Below are 21,933 nucleotides of genomic sequence, written 5' to 3'. Positions count from 1 at the left end.
AACATTGTCTTTACAATAGTCTTTTAAGGAAGCCACACAGACTAAAGTCTCACGGGTTTCCTCTAATTTAACAGATTGCTCGTCAATGGTTACTTCCAACCTCAGTCTCGTTTCATTCTACTGCTCATGGTGTGGAGAGATACAGCATAATGATATTGATATCAACCAAGGTCTCTGATCACTAGCAATACTTGTCTCAGGGAAGCGAAGGTGGTAGAAAACCTCACAAAACGCCTTGTCAAAGTCAAGTCCTCCGTCGTTCATTTCTCAACCCAACCGTAGGCGCATCGCCATCAATGTTTACACCCAACCAGCACGAAGCAAACCCAATAGCACTACTAAGACCAGTGGCGGGGATTCCCGGCGTGTCCAACGAACCTCAATTTCATGCTTTCACATATCTTCCCTTTTTAACTTAGCCGGTGTGGAGAGGATCCATCTCTTCGACACCGGTTGCAACACCCTGATACTTGGTCCTTCGTAAGATGCCCTCTACAGGACCCAGAAGTCGCTGGAAAGCGTTCTTGCCCAGGCTGCCAACCTTGACTGGAGACGTAGCAACGATACTAGCTGCTCGCGGGGCGTCATTAAGCAGGGCAAGCTCGCCGAAGTAATCGCCTTTCTTGTAATGGCGAACCTTGTTGTCAGGCTGTCCAATGTAAGCATCTGCTTCGCCACTCTCCAGAAGGTAGAATGCGTGGCCGGGGTCTCCTTCGTTGATAATGACCTCGCCTGCCGCAAATTTCTTTGTTTCAAGGGCATCGGCAATTTTGGAGCGCTCGTATGGGTTCAAACTTGCAAGAAGTGGAACTTCCTCAAGGAAGCTCTCATACATGCGCCTCCGAGCGAAGGTCGACTCCATAAGAATACGGCGGAAGGTAACACGATCGAGTGCCCATACAGTGCAACCGGACTCAGCTGAGACAACCGTCGCAGCTCGAGGTGCATTGTACATCAGTGCCAGTTCTCCGAACGAACCACCAGCCTGGATGTTGCCGACTTGGTTACCCATGCCATCCGGACCGGGTTGAAGCGACCCGGTAGGATTGACATATACGTCAAAAGATCCCTTCTCGACGACATAAAAATAATCCCCCGCATCACCCTGGCTAATAACCTACGACATCTTGTCAACATTTCGTTTTAACGTCGTGTATATACCACTCACCTTGATACCTTTAGCTGGTATCGGCTTTTCAACAAGAGCACCCAGAATCTGGGCGCTCTGTTCATCCTCGAGATGGCTGAAAAGGAAGTTTCCTTCAATAGCACGTTTAAGACGCTCAAGCTGGTCCGCAGACTTCTCGTGAAAAGGCGGCGACCAATTGTCATAGGAATCAGCACTTGGCTTCAGAGATTCGGCAGAGACTGATGTTCGGCGACCAAAATTGTACTGAGCAGGGTAGCTATCAGGGTTTGGGAGGTTACGCGAAGGAGGTGCCTCAGATGAAGAGTCCCCTCCAAAGCCACCACCGAAAGGGCCAGAGAACATGGAAGCGGAGTTTGGCGAAGCCCCAAATCGAGGGTTTGTAGGAGATGTGATGGTATCGTTCTCATCTTCTTCGGCAACAGCATGGATTGCGTTGTTCGTCCTCTTTCCCCTGTCTGTCCCAAAAGGGTTGCTGTTCTCCCCAAAGGGGCTGGAAAAGGGCCCAGACATGATTTAGAGTTGGAACAAAGTTGGTTTCTCCAGATGTGTTATGAAGGTATCGACAAATAGCCAGAGAATCGATGCCTGCGAGTATTGAAGGTCAACGCAGGTGAGGGGTATCGCGGGGCGAATGAGGAGAGGTTACTCGTCGTCAATTGTCTATTTACGGGTTTCGTTAGCTTCAGAGTTTTGAAAATGTTTGCCATAGAAAACACATCGAGTAATGGGCGGAGGTCGTCAAAGATCAATGATTGGAACCAAGAGCGACAAGGGATGTGCGAAGGAAATGAAGAGATAATAGTAAGTGGCAACGTGGTGCTGCACAGGAATGATGCTCTGACTTACAGCTACTGAGGCGCTCTTATGGCCAACTCAACAAATGGACAGGCTTATAGGAGTGTCAGAGAGAGCTGCAGCTGAAGCTTGGAACGAACATCGATGGCATCTGGACGACAAGGGATGTGCAGTACAGGAAAAGTCCCGGGGGCGATGCGCTAGAGGTGAAGCTGGACGTGGGCTGCAATCCACGCTTGTAAAGTGACGTGTTGTGGCGGGGCCTAGATCAAGACCCTGGTGCATAGCCCATGCACAGATCAAAGAAATGAATCTATGGAGTGCAAGGTGAAGGGGATGGTGAAACGTTGAAAGGAACTCGAATTGGGGGATGGGTGGAACAGCAAAGCTTGGGTATCGATCAATATGTGCAGAGCCGGCCATCCTCAACGATTTCTCGTTGAATGGAGTACCCAGACAGCTCTAAGCGCACGGCTCTTGCAACCAAACTTCCATTGCAGGCGGCAAAAGGTAGGACAGGAAGAAACAGGCTTATCACTCACGCTGAATCCTGGTAACTAGACCCTTAGACCTGAGATATGATCAAGCAGGATGACAATATCCTGTAGGGCTCTATAGATCAGGGGGGGTCCAGGCGCGGTACAAGGGTACAATTCTCGATATGATACAAGATCGGAGAAAATCAAAAGACGACAGGAATCTCGAGAATGAAGGTCGATGTCGAGCAGCTTTGGAGATCCACGATGCCGTAATGTTGAGAGGAATGATGAAGGGGCCGGGAAGAGTTGATGAGCAAGGTGAGTGGGGTTCTGTTGCTCCAATCCCCGCCTCGTCGTCAAGGAGACTGATGGCGATGGAGAAAGTTGAAGATACAAAGGATGAAGAAGAGCCTAGCAGATGCGGGTGCGAGAAATCGAGATACGAAAGGAACGGCAACGTGAGGCAGGATGAGCGAGTTCAGGAAATGATGAATAAAGTCAGGTGGATAAGGGAAGACAACAGATGAGTTATTGTCTCCTGTAGGTCGTAGCGTGGGCATGTAAAGTAAGGTACTCCCTTAGCTTAGTACTGCCTAGTAAGGTCTACTAAGGCTTGCGGCTGGTAAGGTAGAGCAGATAGATCCCAGCATAGAGAGAAGGAGCTTCTCTGGTCAAACCCAAAGACCTAACCAACGGAATGGGGAGAAGTGGAGCTGATTGGGAGCTGGGAGATGCTTGCCGTCAGGGAAGCTTTCTAGAAGGTTGTGCACGGGCCTGTTAAGGGCTTGGGCTTCTCGGGCGCTTGTTCTACAGACATTTCTGCTGCTCTTCGGTGCAGCTCCCGAACTGGGAAGAATCCAAGCTTCCTGCTTGAATGAAAGGATTGGATGGACTGGAGATTTTCCTACTGTGCGTGCCGAGTCTTTACCTATAGACCATTAAGGCATCGCCCAGAATATTTTTCTTGGTGTGGATCTGCAGGTGACTGATTTTATCCATCATTGGATGCTTTCCCTCTTCTTGACATCTTGATGATCGACAAGCCTGCCTGCCTGCCCAACATAGATAGGAACCAATCGAACAGACGAAACACATAACTAACGCAAATCCAGAATGTCTTTCTCCAATACTAATAGAAAATAATGATTTATGTTGGCCTATGTCGGTGCTCGTATTATGATGGTTTTTGAGACCGGATGGCTGCGCCAGGTCATATTTGTTTTCTCTCTCTCTCCTTTTCTCTTTCTCTTGTGGTTTCCTGGCTTTGGTGTTAGTTAGCAAGGCTTCTGAGCTGACGCCTTCATTTCCCGAAAGCAGAATCACCTAAAACAACAAAGGGGCTAAGGAACTTGGAGCCCCGCTGCATTCATCTCTCTGGCATGCAATAAAGATGATTGTTCTTCGCTAGTACTTGGCCACCAAACAGTCCCGACATTTCTTGTTCCCATCCAAAGTGGGCTGCAAACATGATGAGGCCAATTCATTGATCAAAGCGTCAAGTTGGCTCTGGCAGTTCGTTAAATGGTGAATTTCCCGACAAAGCTCTCTCATTCCAATGAGCTCGGTAGCAAGGATTCCAACTAACATGTCACGACACTTATCTTCTTTTCCTTCCACAATTGTTCATTCATTCTATTCGCTTGTCTTGTTGTGGTAATGACTTCTTCATAAACCAATTGACAACAATCTCTCATATCTCATGTAAAGGGAATCAATAACTTGATTCGATTCCAATCCCTTTTGGCCAGCCATAAGAAGGCCACCAGCTACTATCCTAACCTAACATGACGAAATCAGTGGCTTTTAAACCATCATGGGTAGGTACTTAGCGGTTTCTTCTTTACTCTCATCGAGCTACCCGGGTATCGTTCCTGTAATGATAAAAGTACAAAAATCCCACCGTCTCCCCTACGTCTCCATTACTCCAATCCGCAGCAAGTTTTTGTTGCCTCTTGATAGCATGCTGTATTGGGGTGACTTTCAACCCTACAGAGCGATAGAAATACATACAACATGAACACCATGAAAACGAGTCTTCCACGACCGCAACCCAAATGAAGAAGCAAAAATGAGTTAAGCCAAAAACCCCTGCGCCAAAGATAAAGCCGTCCGATTATATGCATTCGTCTGAACCTTGATTCTGACCTGTTGTACTGAATCACGACTCTCTTCGTCAAACGCCAGCTCCTTGCACGCCTTGTTTGCCTTACCCGTACTTTCTTATTATCATGTTCCTTTCTCTCTTGGTTGTAACGCCAGCCTGCGCTTTTCACAGCCATGCGATGACGCTTCGGTTATATATGCGAAACCGGCTAGATGAGTTGGGCCCCTTTTGCTTCTGGTATCGATGCTGTCCACCTTGTTGTATGTAGATGAGCTGGACTCAACATGGATGCAACGTTTGGCGTTGTCCACTGTCCACCTCCACGTTAGTTAAGTCGAGATTTTCAACTTCGTCAGACAAGTCTCAGGACCCTGCCGCAAGGCATGAGTCCAATATGCCATCCAGCATATCAGCATCCTGACTTTCCGCACCTTCCCACCATGCTTCCGTGTCTATATCCATGGCATCAGGGTAACCATTCGCAAGCTCAAAAACATGTCCTCCGTTTGCCTCTGAATCATGTTTCTCGTCTGTGTAGGCTTCAGGTGGCTGATCACACACCCAGGTATAGTCATCCCAATTCTCCAGCTCCCCTTCCCGATATCCATATATAACCTGTGTCATTAGCACAGGGAACTGTGCCATGCCTGTGTCCGCCATCTCTAAGGACAGGCGAAGATCGGACATCCCCAAGGGGCCTCTTTCACTCGCAGCCCTGGACTCAATGGGCAAAAGCCCGCTCTTGTCTCTGGAGATTTCGCCTCGCATCGCAGCTTCTTCTTCGTATTCCAGCTGTCGCTTGTACTTGTGCGTTTGAATCCATGTCGTCCCGACGCCAAACCCAGCACTACCTGATTCACCAGGTCCATTACTCCGCGTGCGGCTGAAGACCTGTGTAAGGACCTCCTTGATAAAGGTTTCCACAGCTACCGACAGAAATTGGGGAGCATCCACTGTGTGTCCATTGACCAGTCCTGCCTCGTAGCAAGAGGGTAGCATTCGGCCGGAGATCATATTGATATCAGGAAACTCGCCTGATTCGACCGCCAAAGGTTGAGCATAACGTTTTCGAATTTCTAAATCGAAATCTTGCACTTTGTTAAAGCTTTACCACAGTAAATGCGTTTCGATAGAATACATACTCATGTTGTTTATGCCTCCTACAGTCGGGGTGGCATCCGTCACTGTCGAAAGTTTGCGACGTGTGTCTGCAAAGATGTTGGATATGCTCTCATGAGGATCCCACTTATTACTGGTCAGCAGTTGGATAGGAGGCGGCTTGGAGACACTGACATCGTTCTGGACCAAATCTTTGATGCGCCTGCGGTCTCGGGTTGGCAGTTGCATCACATCTCCCTTCAACCTCCGCTCCGTGGCATCCCCGGACACTGGCTTGATCCCTGTCGTCGCCGCAGGCTTATCGTTGGCGCTGACCCACGGGGCCAGGCCTTGATCGGGCATCTCTCGAGTAACATTTCCGTATATAGCTGCAATGAGATTATTGTGTAGGTGTTCCTTGTCCCCTGGGCCTGCGAGGATAGGGTCAATTCGTTCAGAATATTCGGTCTGATTTAAGCGCCCTAAATATATGTGAGTAATTGCGTATGTGAACTTGATAGATGTTGTCGCATCTACCTATCAGGAACTCGGTCGTTGATTCTTTATATATTGCCCATTTCTCGTTGCCAATGGCGGCCTTGAGCGCAGTATATAGCGGTTCGAGATCAATTCGGGCGGGAATGATTTGACTTGACTTTGCTATCTTTGGCGCACCAGAGATAGACCCAGCAAGTGTCTTGTTGGATAAAATCGGCGTTGAGAGGCTGACGGATGGACGGCTCAAAGCCGCGGGGTCGATGTCTGGCATCTTGATAGGAGTTGAATAAGCGACAGCGTCGCGTGCGACAAAATAGCGCGGCGCGGCGCGATAAAAAGACACATGAGTTGGATAAAATGAACGGGGGCTTTGATGCGATCACTATGGTGACATTAAGCTGATGAAAAAGGCATGTTGCGTCGTATAAGTTGATGGGCGACTCGTTCTACTGTTGACGTGAGGTTAAAGGTGAATGAAGGGTTTCGAGTGTAGTTGGTTTTTTGCCGCGAGCACACCCAGCTTAGGAATACATCAGTGCATGGTCAAGGTTTTTTGTACTTGAATCGTCGCCTAAAAGTCGAGACAGATCAGGTCCCCGCTACATTCAACCTCTAAAAGGCACTAAGCAACTCGCCCTGCATCACTACCAACTTTGTCTGTCGCGCCTGTCGCGTCTGAGCTTCAATGATCCTAATCACGCTGATGAAATTGGACAAGTTACCCAGAACTTTCGCCCGCGCATAAGCTTCTTGATTGAATTACCTCCTGAACAAAGATTCTCTGCCATTATCTTGTTCACCAGCCCCAGCCCTACACTTGAGTGGCCCGCGACGATGCCGTCATGGCTCCCGATCGCATCACCAACGCTATTGACAGCCTGATAACCCACATCGTACCTAGTGATCCCAATGATCCTGAAGATATTGCGCAAGAACGTCACGATACTTGCTTCGAAATTGTCAAATCTATAATAGATAGGTATGTATCTTTTCTAAAAGGTATCCGAAAAGTATGCCAAAACTCACCATTCGCGGTCTAGCCCAGTTTCCCCCGCCATTTCTTCTGATGTCAACCACGCATCCGACCTTATAAAACGAAAGCTCATTCAGAGCAATCCCTCCCAAGCTCTGCGCTTCTCGAATTTATACACCCGATTGCTTTCACTTCCTGTGCTAGAACACAAATGGGCAATACTCTACCTCCTTTATCAGCTCGCTGATTCCCCAGACCCTAGCGAACCGCTCCCACTGAGCCCGGTGAAGCCTTCAGCGCCCAATTACCGAGACGTCATCAGTCGCGATGCTATCAAACGGCAAGGTCGGGAACGTAACAGTAGGGCTTCTCGATTTGAGGAGGAGCAATTCAAGGAGGCATTTCAGTCTGAAGGAGTCAAAAAGGTTACACAAAAAGAGAGCAAGCCATCTAGCAAAGAGGGGGATCCACGTCCTGAGCCGGCAAAAAGAGATGTTTCACTGAAATCAACCTTGCTGGCAAATAATCATTCGGAAATAGAGCCTCCGGAGTCGGTCATCCTTAGAGATATTCCTTTTACTCTCCAGGGACTATCATCAACCAATCTACCTTTCGCAAAATCAGATCTTATCAAATTACCGGCCACACTTCCTTTGCCAATCATTTCCCTCCTTCACACTTTGGCTGAGCCTTCGCTGCTATATCGCGGCCTCGACGGATTTTGCAAGACCCCTGCAAAAGGGCTCCTAGGCCAAAGCCTCAGAGCTGCTGTCCACGGTGAGCTTAAGTCATATCTGAGTTTGATAGCAACTCTTGAGACTCAGATACGAAGAGCACTTGCATCTCTTGACGAGGAGGCTCCAAGAGAAGGTATTGGAAGAACAGGTGTCACACTCAAAAGGTGTGTGGTATGGACACGCGAAGCAACAATGGGCCTCAGGTTAATGAGCCTCATTGCTGAGGAATCTGAGAAGAACAGAGGGGGCCAGCTTGTCTCCCTAATCCATAGTTTCTCTTCTTCCCATGGAGATCCTGTGGTGGCCGCATTCGCAGAAAGACTCTTAAGTAGTTTCACACGGCCATTTTACGACATTTTACGGCACTGGATTTACGACGGTGAACTGTCCGACCCTTTCCAGGAATTTTTCGTTAGAGAGCAGGCTCCTGACAAAGACCAAGCGAAGGCTAAGGGCGCAGGCAATGTCTGGGAGGACAAGTTCGAGATCGCTACAGACATGATCCCCAGCATCATTACTCAGGACTTTGCCCAGAAGGTCTTTCTAATCGGCAAGTCACTAAACTTCATTCGACATAGCTGCGGTGATGCTATGTGGGTTGAGGATTACTCTAAAGCTGCTTCCAAAGAGTTAAGGTATGGCGACACAGCTACCTTGGAAGCCTGGATCGATGAAGCTTACAAGACCACCATGAAGCGTCTCATTGACTTGATGGCCAACAAGTTTCACTTATTTAAACATCTTCAGGCGCTCAAGAACTACATCCTCTTAGGGCAGGGAGATTTTATTGCGCTCCTAATGGAATCTCTGGCTGCCAACCTTGACCGTCCAGCTGGGGCACAGTACAGACATACTTTAACGGCGCAATTGGAACACGCCATTCGGGGTTCAAATGCCCAGTATGACTCTCCCGAGGTTCTACGACGCCTGGATGCTCGCATGCTGCAACTTTCTCATGGTGATATCGGATGGGATTGCTTTACCCTTGAATATAAGATCGATGCACCTGTCGATGTTGTCGTGACAGAGTGGGGGAATAGACAATACCTGAAGGTCTTCAATTTTCTCTGGCGTATCAAGCGAGTAGAATTTGCAGTACTCTCAACCTGGCGGAAGTGCATGACCGGTGCTCGTGGAGTTCTTCAGAACTCCGACCCTGCCGTCTCTCAAACGTGGAAGTCAACGCGCGGTGTTCTGGCCGAGATGATTCACTTTGTGGGGCAGCTCCAATACTACATCTTGTTTGAGGTCATCGAATCCTCATGGGGCGAACTTCAAAAACGGATCCAGAAGGAGGACTGCACTTTGGATGACCTGATCAAGGCGCATACACGGTACCTCAACGACATCACTCATAAGGGTCTCCTTGGGGCAAAACGACGTGCGCACAGCTCTGATGAAGATGACCGCACGACATATATGATGCAGCTCGGCGAAATCTTGCGGTTCATGCTTAGTTACAGAGACTCTGTTGACGGACTTTACAGCTGGAGCGTGTCAGACTTTACGCAGCGTCAGGAGGCTGATGTCAGAAGTACCACACGACACAACGATGATCACGATGGCCTTGACACACCGATGACAGGTTCTGGTGGCGTGGCCTCCGAGTTTCCCGTTCTACAAGAGCGTCTTCGACACTTAGGTGCATCGTTCCGAACTCGTGTGCAGATCCTCCTTGGTGATCTTGCGTATCAACCAGATGTAGATATGCGATTCCTTGGTGTTGCCATGAACTTCAACGACGTTTATCAGCCGACACGACGGAAGACTAAGGCAGCTCCTGGAACTGCGACGGCGGCGCGAAGTGCTTCTGCTAACAGAGGCGAGAAGTGAAGGGGGGCCTGTTTTGTCTGAGCATGGGTCATGGAAGTTACAATAGTTGTCATGCATGATGATATGGAAAGAATTATGTTTGTAGGTAGGAAATGGGCTCAGAAGCACATGGTTCTTCATGCACCTGTAGGACGACTCTTGTTCCCATATTCTTACTTCTCTTGTGAACCATGATCCGGCCGTGTGACACTGCCATTATTACTCCTGGCGTGGTCTCATGACTTCCTCTGTTTTGTTACCTAGAGAAAGGACGCAAAGCTTTAATCAATATAATCAATATTGAGCCAGACTTTACCTGTCTATTTTTATCAGGTGTGATTGGAAAGATTCTGGGCCCTGTACCTCATCACTGCTGAACTGATGTAGTATGAATTGTCTTGTGTGGAACCACCACTAACGTAGATGGTAGTAAATTCGTGATATCGCTCTGCCAAATACGCTATCAACGACATATGGATTGATTATAAGCCCGCCTTCCCAGTACAGCGCTATACTGTTTGTATGCTTCAGACCATCTCAGTCATTTCATAAGTGAGTCAGATGCCTGTCCTTTCTTACAGTTCCTGAACCATAAGCAGACCTTGATTAGCTACTTACTCTTTATCTACAGCTGTTCTGGACATGACTTGGAAGCACATAACCATAAACAGACCTAGCAAATAATTTATAATGTTGTATACAATAATGGAAGGACAAGAAGTCGTAATGACATCGGCAGGGCCCTCGGGGTTACTGAATTAATGAGGCAGCAGAATGGAGTTGCAAGGCCTTTGACGGCTGATCAGAACACTTTAACAGTAGGAGTCCAGAATCTATCGCGTTTTGGGAGCGTTGGTCAATGAGTGACGAGCATGCTCTCACTTTCTCGTTCGTCTCATCGTATATCATAACTTCAACGGCCACCTAATAGCAAGGCGTCAGTTTCTTGCAAACCACTTTCGAGGAACAAGCCAATATTGCAAAGATTGTCAAGGCTTCAACATCCAGGCTCGCACAATGTTACAGCCTTCTCGACTGCTTCCAAGTCTCTATAACCAATACTTGTCCCTTCCACAAGCGGCAACATGCACTATGCGTACTTCACATTGCGAAATCGCTTTCCAAGTCCATTGGTCCTCCTCGCCATAAATTTCATTCATCATACCTATCTGTAGTACAAACCACCATCTAGATATATGGATATCTATGTTTCCCTTCCTGGCTAATCTCGCCCTGATCCCAAGGTAAATATACTTCAGCCGGAAATCCAGGTACATGGGCTGTCGTTAACTGTCACATCTAGGAAATCTTGGAAGATCCCGGTTACAGTACGGAGTACACTTGTATATTACAGTATCACTTCTAACTTATACTCGTCCCCTGACCCCAGCCTTCCACCATGGACATATCTTCCGGTGCCCCACCAACCTTTCCAGCCCCGTCTCAGCCAAGTAACTAGGAGTCAGTAAACATAACTGCTACCTGCTGAGAAAAGATACGACAGGATAGGCATGGGTGGAGTGATGGGTAAGATCAGTATTGAAACTCACCAATTCTCACGACGAGCCAGTTCTCGGGTGTGCCGGGGCGCTAATGATTTCCCGTTGGGGCGATGCTTTGTCACGTCCTTTTGGCACTGATATAGGGCCACAGAGGAGCCAACTCTGCCTTACTCAGTAGCAGTGAGGAAATCAGATATACAAAAGAATAAAAGCTGAATTCTCACCAGTTGCTCATACACACAAAACGGGCTTTCACTCGCCTGGAGCCCAGGTATGGTTCAATACCGACGATGTCCATTACCCAGGGCCTTGAATCTCTTGCTCTTCAGGTATTATGGTATAGTTTTTGATCCGCTGAGCCATCCATAATCATCTCGGGTAAAGTCTACCTATTGGTATAGCTTTCCTTAAGCTATACCAGCTTCTCGGAATGATAGGCTGGAGCAACGGACACCTCATATTACCTCGTCTCCCTCAACAAATTCTCCCACGGCTAAGCTGCCTGACATTGTGTTGAGCGGATATGCACATATATGCGGCTTTCAGCCATCTACCTATACTGAAGACATAACTTCCAGTGAGTTGAATTATCAAAACAGTCGTGATTTCTCTGGCACCTTTTGACTCAAAGTGTGGTTATCTCCCTTGTTTGGGAGGTGAATTGCCGCGTTGTTTGTTGCATGGACATTCCTCAGTGCCCGTTATGTCATGAGACATCCATTGCTATCCTGGATGTCAGAGACATTCAAGTGCTGTGATTGCAGGCAACTCAGGTTGTGGCACGTATCGTCACGCCTAGCCAACACTAGTTCATGGAGCATATTCGACGTGGCCGAGTGTGTTTTGAACAGCGCCAGGGGTGTGATTAAATGAATTAGTGTCGAGTTCTTATCAATGCGGCTTGACTATGCATATTCCGGACCATTGACATGAAGGCCATCATCTTGATTGTGGTCCATCCATTGCACGGAGACCAAGGATTGGTTTGCTGTCAGTGCTGGTTACTGGTACTAAGAATCACAAATAACCACGGAGTACCAGGGGCAAAACCGCACGGTGCTAGCGACGAAATGCTCGCCTGCCCCTTTGCTTGGGCCGAGTGGCCGGCCTTCTGGAACCTATATATTGAACTGCCTAAGAAGCTGGGGCTGCCTGTCTGTTCAGGAACAGGCCTGTGGGCCCCACAATCGATCCAGAATTGCGCCCAAAAGAAAAAAGCTTCCGTGGAATGCATTTTCCTCACTGACGTTTTGCTGTCTGTGGTCCAGAAAGTTGGTGTTGGCGACGGCTTGTTCGTAATTAATCGTGAGATCATGAACATACCTATCTGGTACTTGTCTTCTCTTTCTGTGTTGGTTCTGAGATACAAACCGAGGCCTCATGCTTCAACTGACGATGGCAGCCTTTGGCGTTCTTTACACGTTGGCCTTCCGCCTTGTCGTTCCCCTTTTGCCGGTAGGTGCATTTGTTGTTTTCTTTCTGTGCTAGGTGGCAGCATCACAGAATTTGGATACATACCTTTGTTCGGAGTGATCCTGGTAAGCGACACACTTGTTCAGTGGTTGAAGTCCTTCCAATGATATCGGCATGATGCAGGGCAGTCACCAGCGAAGCAGTTATTGGCTGTAAACCAGCGACCAGCAAAATCAGAGTCACAACTCCAATGCTTTTCTTTCTTTCTTTTGAGTGGACTTAACTGGGTTGCTAGTCAGTGCTTGTATCTATACCTCCCTTCGATAACGTGGCTCTTGAGGAACCTAGGGGAGAGACCGTGCATGTTGCACCATCTTGCTATGGTGCTTATCATGTCAAGACAGTTTCGACCATACACACCAAGATTTCTGATGGGCGGAAGTGGTCTTTGGTCTCCTTCCTAGGAGCCTACATAAGTAGGTAGATTTTGTTCGTCACTACGGAGTAGCAAACACCAAAGCAATGCAAACCTTGAACAAAATGGGCCACGGGGGTTTCGGGGGTGAGTGAGGTAAGGTAACCGTTGGAATAGTACATACATACATACGGGTATCCAGGTCAGGGATGTTATACATGGTGTGTGTCCTCTTCTCCGTGGTGCCGTGCATGGATACCTAGTCAGGTAGAAACATGTACCTGCTTCCTTAGCACCAAAGCCAAGACATGGCACCCGTCCTGTTGGCTGTTCCCCAGGTTTTGTCGCTTTTGCCCTTGCTAAGTTGTTGACTTGTTATGTCGTCGTCTCACAGGCCGGCTCGCCCTGTCAATGCCGTTCGCTGACAACGTATTGACGGCGTCGGTACCGTGCAATGGCAGTGACGCCCTTGTCTGCCCTGGCTTTCGTTGGGGCCTTGGTTGGTATTCGTTCAATTCAGGCCCAGGTTGGGTTGTGAGATGAGGTACCTGGACTGCGTTGATAGTACGGCACGGGTACCTCAATTATCTCATCCCATCCTATCCCTACCTAGGTAGGTATCGTTTTTCTCCGTCCCTAGCAATGTCTCTCCCCTTTATAAACTGGCCGTCCGCACTCTTCTCCGGATTGTTCATTTCCTATATGTTACCTACCTTTAACCTCACCTGGGCAACTATCTGAGAAGCTTAAACTAATCTTTTATTGCCTCACCTTTGACCGTGGCCGCTTTGCATACACGCAAGATCTTTCAGTTGTTTTCACTTAGACCTTGAAAGTCCTGGTCTCATCCTTGCAACAGCAACCATTAGCCGATATCCCGGCTGCTGAGATACCCCTTCCCTGGCGACCTCGAGGCCTAAGGTCAGCGCAGAAACTTTGAATAAGGACGAAGAAAAGAGAAGCAAGAAAAGAGAGACAGCAAAAAGAAGCATTGCTACCAGTGCACGCTCGAGCCTAAAGATACGATATCCAGACCTGACGTGTGTCACAAAGTCATACTGCGGCTAGCTCCGTCACATATCCACAGTTTACGCAAGCTGCTTTGTTTCTATTCTGGTATGTACTGTATCTCTTGACTTCTAAGTCAGCTTCGCCCGCATCAATGGATCTTCTTTTAACAGCGAATTCGCCCAGAAATCTTACTCTGTTTCTTGTCTTCTGAATCGAAAAAGGAAGATGCCTGGTCAACACTCGTCCTCAATCCAGGGTGCGCCTCGCAACATGAGAGTCGTCACTTCGCAAGACCTCCTCTATACCAGTATCACTGCTACTCTTTCCACCAAAACGAACCGCCCCTCAACTCCAGTTCATCACATCCAAGAGGATGACTATACCGTACCGGCTCCTCCCCCACCCAGTCCTGTTAGCTTTAGGCCCGAACGTTGGGCCACGTCTGGCCGCCGTTGAGCTGTAAGTCTTCTAGCTGCCCGGAGAAACTTAAATTGCTCAGGCGAAGCCTCGTTACCCATGTACCCCGTTCATACTCAAAATGGCCTTTTTTTCTGTTTTGCCTTCAGAGAATATTTCATTGCTTTGCAATTTGTTCTGCCGGCGTTATCGCGATATCATATTAGTGCACTCCGGAGTCTTGGTACAAATCAAATAATTGGGGTACGAAGTGTTGTTTTTTATGCAAGCCACCACGAGGACCATGGATTTTGTACAACGGCGCATTTGTTTTATCCAAGGAGCAAGCAAGGTTCTATAGCTAGGTGCCGTTCTTCATATCTCTTCTAGAAGATCAATCATGTAATAGCTGTCACTTGGTCCTTCTGAAATATTGTGAATGAGGCTGGAGAGCTAACAATTACTGCCGCTCTTGTACTATATGAACACAATGCTTCGAGAAGAGATATAAATGTAATCATGTGTACCCCAGCGGTATTATGACATCCACTACTGCTCAGAATCAAATAACGCTGGTTGACCTGCTGGACCACCATAGTACACAGAAAGGTTGAGCTGCCTTCGGACTACCCCAAATACTCTAGATATATAAGTAGTATGCTTGTCCATCAGGCCACTACATCAAAATTAACTTAATTTAGTCTTGTAAAGGAACAGTTTTACTGGTAATAAGTCAGTGTTGGGGGATCATGGCTAGGGTTATGTACAAAGACGTTCGTGTTGCCCTTGCATTTAGGGCTACAGGCAGACTTTAGCACTTATACCGTCTTTCGAGGCCATAGAGACATAGGTATGGAAGGTTTAGGACATTTTATTCCTATAAAAATGTCATCCCCACCGTAGAAGCATAGTGATATCAGTTGTGCCTGAGATACTGATTCGTATCGACACCTCGGACAGGGCAGAACTTGACCAAATTAGGCAATGGGAGCCGAGATGCAAACCTGCATACAACAGCACCGGCATAGGTAGGTACTAAGGTAGATAGTATTAAGGTAGGTAATACTTCTGAGGTATTAAATTAGTACACACCTACAGCAGCTTAACATCGCATATGCGAATACTGGGCCTCAGCTGTCTGTAGGTACTTTACCTAGAGTGGTCCATGCTTAACTTTATTCGCGAGTTTGTGGAACAGCTTTACGCGTCTGGGACGCGGCGAGCACGCCAGAACGCGCCTAGATCTTCGCGTTCCCCTTGACGACGGAGCACATTCCATCTTTCTGTGGATATGACTTCCACTTTCCAAGACATCGCCTCTACTTTCCCAATCTTCGCAATTTTCTTCACTGCAACTTCCGTGATCGGGTCTTTTCACTTGATGACCACGACTTCCTTTCTTGCAAAGATCGTTCTCGATATTTTCTCATCTGCTCCTTCACTTAAACTCGCTTCCTCACGTGTTTCAACTCTCACAGAAACTTGAGGATGCCTCGACCGGCCAGGCGCAACCAAGCTGCCCTTTCTGCTAGCCATTCTATTACCAACTTCGCCCGTGTCTCAAAAACTTACACCCCAAACGATAATACCAAGAAAATTGTCGCCCAACCTGCATCTTCGGTAATCACCAGGAAACGAAAAGCGGCCACAGATGGAGAAGATAACCATCCGAGAACCAAGGCTCGGACTGCCTCGTTCGCACCCAGTAGTGACGATGAACTTGCCACGCCCATAAAGCCCATATCAAGAAACCAAGAACTGGCTATGAACCATGTTGAAAAGAATGTACCAAAAGGGAAACGAACTGCAAAGGCAACTCCCTCAAGGGCGAGAGCTGCCCACAAGCCCATAGGGACCACACCTCTTTCTGAGGGCAAGAGGCAAGGAAATACAGTGCAAACCAAGCTCGACAATGTCTTCAAAACTCTGCGCAAGCAGACGGTCGACAAGGATGCACTTCCTCTCCATCTTGCCGAGCTCGTTGACATACACCGGTCGTTTGTGAAGACAATTATGATCCAATTTGCTCATAACGGCAACAATTCACCTATTGATATACGCACACTTGCGCCACACATTTCTCAGACGTGGGGTAAACGGCATGTCACTATCGAGGATATCCGACGATGCATCGCTATACAAACTTCGACAAAAACCAACTCTCGTTCACCATTCATAATTGCCGACTATGGCCGGGGAAAGATTTGTGTTGAGCGCTCTCCTATCGACACGGTACCAATCCATGAAGAGCGTTTGCTGAAACAATTTGAGATCAATTTGAGAGCATTGGGCACCGAACGGTCTGCTGATGAAATGGACATTGACCTTCCGTTGGGCAACCTCTCGCTGAACGAGCTTCCGCAAGTAGAGATAAAGAACATGGACAACAGAACAACAGCGAATCCAATTCTCAACAAAGGACAGCGTGCGTTGTCAGAGCTCAAGAGTGGCATTGTGACGAAGCAGTATGAGAAGGCAGCAAGACAAAACACGGCATCCAACAACCCCCTCCTCAACCCAGATGGCACAAAGATGAGCCTGCTTGATCGGTTACGATTAAAACAATTAGCTAAAGCCAACGAACCCCTTCCCCCTTCTGGGCCCGAGCTTCAGCGACGTGCGGCCCTCAACCGCGTGGGCGATGTTGCAGCAACCATTTCAATGCTGAGCCTATCCAACCCTATGTCCCTACCACGACAGGCTTTTACGATGGCAGTGATACTCGAGAAGCTCAAAGACTCTCTCCGGGTTCCGGTTTCCAAGGAGGAGGGGGCAGCTTGCGTGCGTTTGATTGCCAGCGATGTCGCCCCGGAATGGCTTCGAGTCGTTACCATCGGAGGCAGAGAAAACGTGGTTGTGCAGCGTAGCAGTCAACCCGTCGACAGAGTACTACAGAATCGTGTGCAGAAGTTGTTGGCCTAGGAAGAATGACGGAGGAACTGTTGGACGCATATTTAGATACGAGAATACCCTGGGGAGGCATGGCTTTTCGGTGAGACTACTGGACAAGCATATACACAGGCATTGGGAGGAGTTGGCGTTCTAGCATCTGATTCTATGACAGAACTTGTATTACAACTTGGGTGTTTGCTTGTAGGCGCTGTAATAAGAATAAGGAACAAGACTAAACAGAGATTTGATCCGCTAAAAACCCATCGACCAGCCTTGTATCTACCTGTCCGTACCTATGCTAGAGTTGTTTAGGCAATCTTGTCATCCCGGAATGCCTGAACGGTAACCCCCGAACAAAAAGTGGGTTCACAGTGACCCGTATCGGAAGCACCATTCCGACCCGGCAGACCGCACCCGAAAACCAGCGCCGATGTCCGGTTTATTCCCAAAAACAACACAGAATTCAGCGTAAGAAATTGCGCCGGAATGCACTCCGAATTCTCAAACAGCCACTCGCAAGTGTCCCCAGTCCTGAGGACTCCAAGTGACGCGTTTCTTCCGTTTGGTCATGGATGTCGGTGTTCGGTAATGGAGCTGATCGTGAATAGATGCGATGTGGATATACAGACACATCAGGCGACTATACATGTATGCATTAATGTGATCGATCACTTGGGCTCAAGAGTGATGAAGAAGTGGAGAGGGGATGATCCCATGTATGGTGCTGCCTTTGCTAGCATGTAATAATCGAGAGCTCTTAGGGACGAAGTCTGCATGTTCCTCGTGTGGAGCTTTCGTGTGCCAATATGCCTTGTAGGTGCTGATCTTTCATCGCGTTTGCTTTATTGCTCTGACTTCATATATATCTAGGAAATATTGACTTGTTTAATTATTTTTGTTTGAAGCGGGAATGTAAATCCACATTCTTTCCGGAACCCCAAATCAACATTTAGAGCCCACTGATTACCATGCCGAAGATATTACATGATTCAGAGGATGAAATCTCATCATCTGCCATGAGCGAGGCAGAATCTTCTCCACAGACTGCAGCCCGAGACCCAACCCAAGATGCTATCAACCGCACAATATCACACATATCTGGCCACGATGCGTTCGAACCGGCTGCCATCATCACTGCGTCAGATGGCAATGTGCCTTACCGCGAGGCAGGTGATGAGATCTTTGACAAAGTTTCCTCAAGACGCAAAGTTGCTATCGTGACCGTCCTGTCATTTGGGGCGTTCCTATCGCCAATATCGAGCACTTCAGTGTTAGCAGCGACACCAGAGGTTGCGAAGACTTTCAACAGCACGGGAAGCATTATAAATCTCAGTAATGCAGCTTATATGATTGTTATGGCGTTGTCACCTTTATTCTGGGGACCCATGAGCCAGGTTTATGGAAGGCGGAGTGTAAGTGCTTGTGGTGAGCCTCAGTCGGTGAGGCCAACTCGTTTCCCGAATTTTGACGCAGTGCCCATAAGAGCAGGAGAAACACTGACATTTCCACAGGCAGCCTTGTCTTCTTCAGCTATTTTCTTCTTACTCAGCCTAGCCACTGCATTGGCTCCTGACCTCACTTCGTTTATTGTCTTTCGGGCAGCTTCGGCGTTTGGGGGAACAGCTTTCATTCTCATCGGCCCAGCCTGCATTGGGTAAGTTGCCAGGTTTTCCATTCTTCTACTTATAAACTGCCCCATGCCCTTGAAAGAACCCCAGGCGAAAGGTAAGACAGTGAGCCATCTTATTGGTGACCGTAAAAATAACCTCGACTTGTCAGTATTTATGCTCTGAGCAACCAACCTCTGAGTCTGGTTGTTTACCCAAATGACCAGCTCGATCTTCACGGAGCTTCAATAGCAACGAGTGCTATGCGAATCATTAATGCTGACAAGAAATAGTGACATTTACCGTCCAATAGAGCGCGGTGCAGCGATGGGATGGTTTCTGACCGGCACACTCGTTGGTCCTGCATTTGGACCATTTTTGGGTGGCATTATTGTAACATATTCGTCCTGGAGGAGTATCTTTTGGCTTCAGACGGGACTGGCTGCTACCGGGGTACTCGGCGTGTACTTTGTTGTATGCGAAACAGCTCATCACCTCAAGATCAACGATCTGAAAAGCCTCTCGGGCAAGAAAAGAACACTGAAGGTTCTCGGCATGATCAGCCCGATGCGAGTCTTACGACTATTTCGATTCTTCAATATTACGCTGGTGGCATGTGGTAGTGCATCCTTAACCTGGAACATGTACAGCCTCCTAACACCGGTCCGTTATGTTTTGAATCCACGCTTCAAGCTCGACTCGCCGTTGCTGTCGGGTCTGTTTTACCTGGCACCCGGCTTCGGTTACCTGGTAGGGACTTTCGGAGGGGGGCACTGGGCGGACATGATGACCAAGCGATGGATCAAGAAACGTGGAGGTGTCCGTATACCGGAAGATCGACTTCGATCTACTCTACCTTTCATGGGCGCAATCATGCCGGGAAGCATGCTGGTATATGGCTGGACTGTCGACAGGGAGGTTGGAGGTATTCCGGTGCCTGTCATCGCCATGTTCGTACAGGGCGTGGCGCAATTGTTTTGCTTTCCCTCGTACAACACTTACTGTCTCGACGTCATGCCTGGCCATGGGGCAGAGGTGGCTGCAACCAACTTTTTCGCAAGATATCTGGTTGGTTGCATCGCTTCAGCCGTGGTTCTACCAGCTGTCGAGGCTGTCGGCATTGGATGGTTTTCGACCATCTCAGCAGCGTATTTAATAGGCTCAGCTCTGGCTACCATGGCTGCAATTCGATGGGGGAAAGGCTGGCGGGAGAGAACTCAAGCAGGGCTAGAGGGTCCTAAGGAGGATGAGAACGAGGCCAAACCCGATCATGATATGGATACAGATCGACCCAAAAGCGCTCAAGTATTGGGACCCAGCTTCGCGTCTGACAGGAGTGGTCCAGAACAGCAGAGCCAAAACATAGGCCGTGAGACTTGATTCTTGCAAAGGAATGGGACTAGATAGGGACAACTTGCGGAGACATCATTGGTCAGATATAGGCGCAAGCTGTACCGAGGATAATGAGATTGAATGGCCAGCATTTGGAGCAGAACTGAGAATCTAATAAGGGCATAGAAGTGAAGTGGTTAAGTTGTTTCGCATTTCTGTGAGCCTTGATTTTCCTACAAATAGGGCTGTCGCTTCAGATGACCTAGTGGAAAATAAATGGACGGCAAAGATGTTGCATCCATGGACCATCGATTGCATGTGACAGATACAATTAATATATTATGATGCAATGCATCATGGGAGAAATGTCAAAGTTTGCCGTTCACCCCAGCCTTATTCAGATAGGAACCGAAGAACCTAGGGGGTAAGAATAAGCCAGCCATACAATGTTTTCCCCGTTGGTACTGTTACACTACAGGGCCTTGATATTACCGCTAACTATTACCTATTTGCTGAAAGATGTAACCGACCGATAACTGTATCAACGCAAGCCATGTTGTTTGGTGGCATCTTTAAAGTGGGAAGGGTGTAGTATATAGAAATGTATGCACATACAGAGTGTAGCAGAAAGATAACGCAACCTTAACATTAGGCTTAACTAGTGTTGGGCTTACCATGGGTTTCCAGTATGTGCTCGTTGTTTTCTTTGAATTCAAGGTTACATGGTACTACCTTGGCCTCAACGTACGTCTTGGCCTGTTGGCCTATGCGATACGATATGATTCAATAGGGTTAAGGGAACGATACATGAACACCTTGCAAAACGCAACAATGCCTTTTCTCTTCCTGTCGAGTTCGTGCGAGCAACGCAATGCAGCATAACGAGCTACCTTGTAATAGTATGGGCCTCTGTTGGGTGAGATTTTGAGGGATTCCGGCCCGCAAGTCAATCTCAACCCCAGTTGAGTTAAGTGGTTGATATGAGAAATTCCTAGCTCAAGACGCCAAAATAAGTTGATAACGATGCAGGGCTGGTCAATTGGCGCGTGGTGACTGGTCAACACCAGCTTTTTCAACTTGGCCTTACCGCGAGACCCGCTCCATTTGAAATGACCTTGCATAGCTTTGGAGATTGGATTCTCACAACGGCTGCCTCTAGTATTAATTGGGATTGGGGACTTTAGGAAATGACCACGACCCAGTCAATCATCCTCAGGTAGCGATAAACTTGCTAATTGCCAAGGAATATGTTGATCAGAAAATGGCGGGTCCTCTTTTGATGTAAGTCAAACGCTCGCTTAAGAATACGAAGGCATCGGATCTCAAATATCAAGCATATTCAAGGTAATAAAGAACCATAGTGGATACGATAATGCATTATACTTTTGCAACGACATCGGCACAACCTCAAGTAGACTCGGGAAACCCCCCACACCATAGTCAGTGGTACAATCCCCAGTCAGCAAGCCCACCCTGTGGCAGCATAATCGCCAGCAAGACGTTACACGGACGAAACACGAGAACGGGGACATTATGTGAAGGGTTTCCGTCGTGGAGCATATACCACAGTGATATCTACCACGTTGCGTGGTGCATCTCCAACAATAGAACATGCTGAGTCACGGGCGGTTCCGGCGGTTTTGTTCATATCCACAGACAAAATAATACCGGTACATCGTAGTGAACGATGAGCTAATTAACAAGTCAGCGATTTGCAAC

The 21,933-nt window shown here is 48.0% G+C and overlaps 6 protein-coding genes across 6 annotated transcripts; 4 read left to right on the top strand and 2 right to left on the bottom strand.

Moving 5' to 3' along the window:
* Window positions 1-415: 415 nt before the first annotated feature.
* On the bottom strand, window positions 416-1,660 carry FMAN_07729 (putative CAMP-DEPENDENT PROTEIN KINASE REGULATORY CHAIN (mcb); the record flags this gene model as incomplete). The annotated part of the gene is made up of 2 exons (XM_041831388.1): window positions 416-1,117; window positions 1,169-1,660. The coding sequence occupies 2 exons, from the start codon at window positions 1,658-1,660 to the stop codon at window positions 416-418; spliced, it is 1,194 nt and encodes a 397-aa protein (XP_041681956.1).
* Window positions 1,661-4,891: 3,231 nt separating this feature from the next.
* Window positions 4,892-6,395, bottom strand: FMAN_07728 (uncharacterized protein; the record flags this gene model as incomplete). Its single annotated transcript, XM_041831387.1, has 4 exons — window positions 4,892-5,616; window positions 5,671-5,773; window positions 5,822-6,108; window positions 6,164-6,395. The coding sequence occupies 4 exons, from the start codon at window positions 6,393-6,395 to the stop codon at window positions 4,892-4,894; spliced, it is 1,347 nt and encodes a 448-aa protein (XP_041681955.1).
* Window positions 6,396-6,966: 571 nt separating this feature from the next.
* On the top strand, window positions 6,967-9,667 carry FMAN_07727 (uncharacterized protein; the record flags this gene model as incomplete). The annotated part of the gene is made up of 2 exons (XM_041831385.1): window positions 6,967-7,103; window positions 7,165-9,667. The coding sequence occupies 2 exons, from the start codon at window positions 6,967-6,969 to the stop codon at window positions 9,665-9,667; spliced, it is 2,640 nt and encodes an 879-aa protein (XP_041681954.1).
* Window positions 9,668-14,212: 4,545 nt separating this feature from the next.
* On the top strand, window positions 14,213-14,443 carry FMAN_07726 (uncharacterized protein; the record flags this gene model as incomplete). Its single annotated transcript, XM_041831384.1, has 1 exon — window positions 14,213-14,443. The coding sequence occupies one exon, from the start codon at window positions 14,213-14,215 to the stop codon at window positions 14,441-14,443; it is 231 nt and encodes a 76-aa protein (XP_041681953.1).
* A 1,428-nt stretch (window positions 14,444-15,871) lies between these two features.
* Window positions 15,872-17,305, top strand: FMAN_07725 (uncharacterized protein; the record flags this gene model as incomplete). Its single annotated transcript, XM_041831383.1, has 1 exon — window positions 15,872-17,305. One exon carries the CDS (start codon window positions 15,872-15,874, stop codon window positions 17,303-17,305), a length of 1,434 nt encoding a protein of 477 aa, XP_041681952.1.
* Window positions 17,306-18,243: 938 nt separating this feature from the next.
* Window positions 18,244-20,262, top strand: FMAN_07724 (uncharacterized protein; the record flags this gene model as incomplete). The annotated part of the gene is made up of 3 exons (XM_041831382.1): window positions 18,244-18,687; window positions 18,787-18,929; window positions 19,176-20,262. 3 exons carry the CDS (start codon window positions 18,244-18,246, stop codon window positions 20,260-20,262), a joined length of 1,674 nt encoding a protein of 557 aa, XP_041681951.1.
* Between the last annotated feature and the right edge of the window lie 1,671 nt (window positions 20,263-21,933).

Source organism: Fusarium mangiferae (assembly GCF_900044065.1).
Source record: "Fusarium mangiferae strain MRC7560 genome assembly, contig: FMAN_scaffold005, whole genome shotgun sequence".
In the NCBI taxonomy this organism is placed as follows: Eukaryota; Fungi; Ascomycota; class Sordariomycetes; order Hypocreales; family Nectriaceae; genus Fusarium; species Fusarium mangiferae.
Note: the sequence above shows the minus strand (reverse complement) of the source record. Positions and strands in the feature narration are given on the sequence as shown.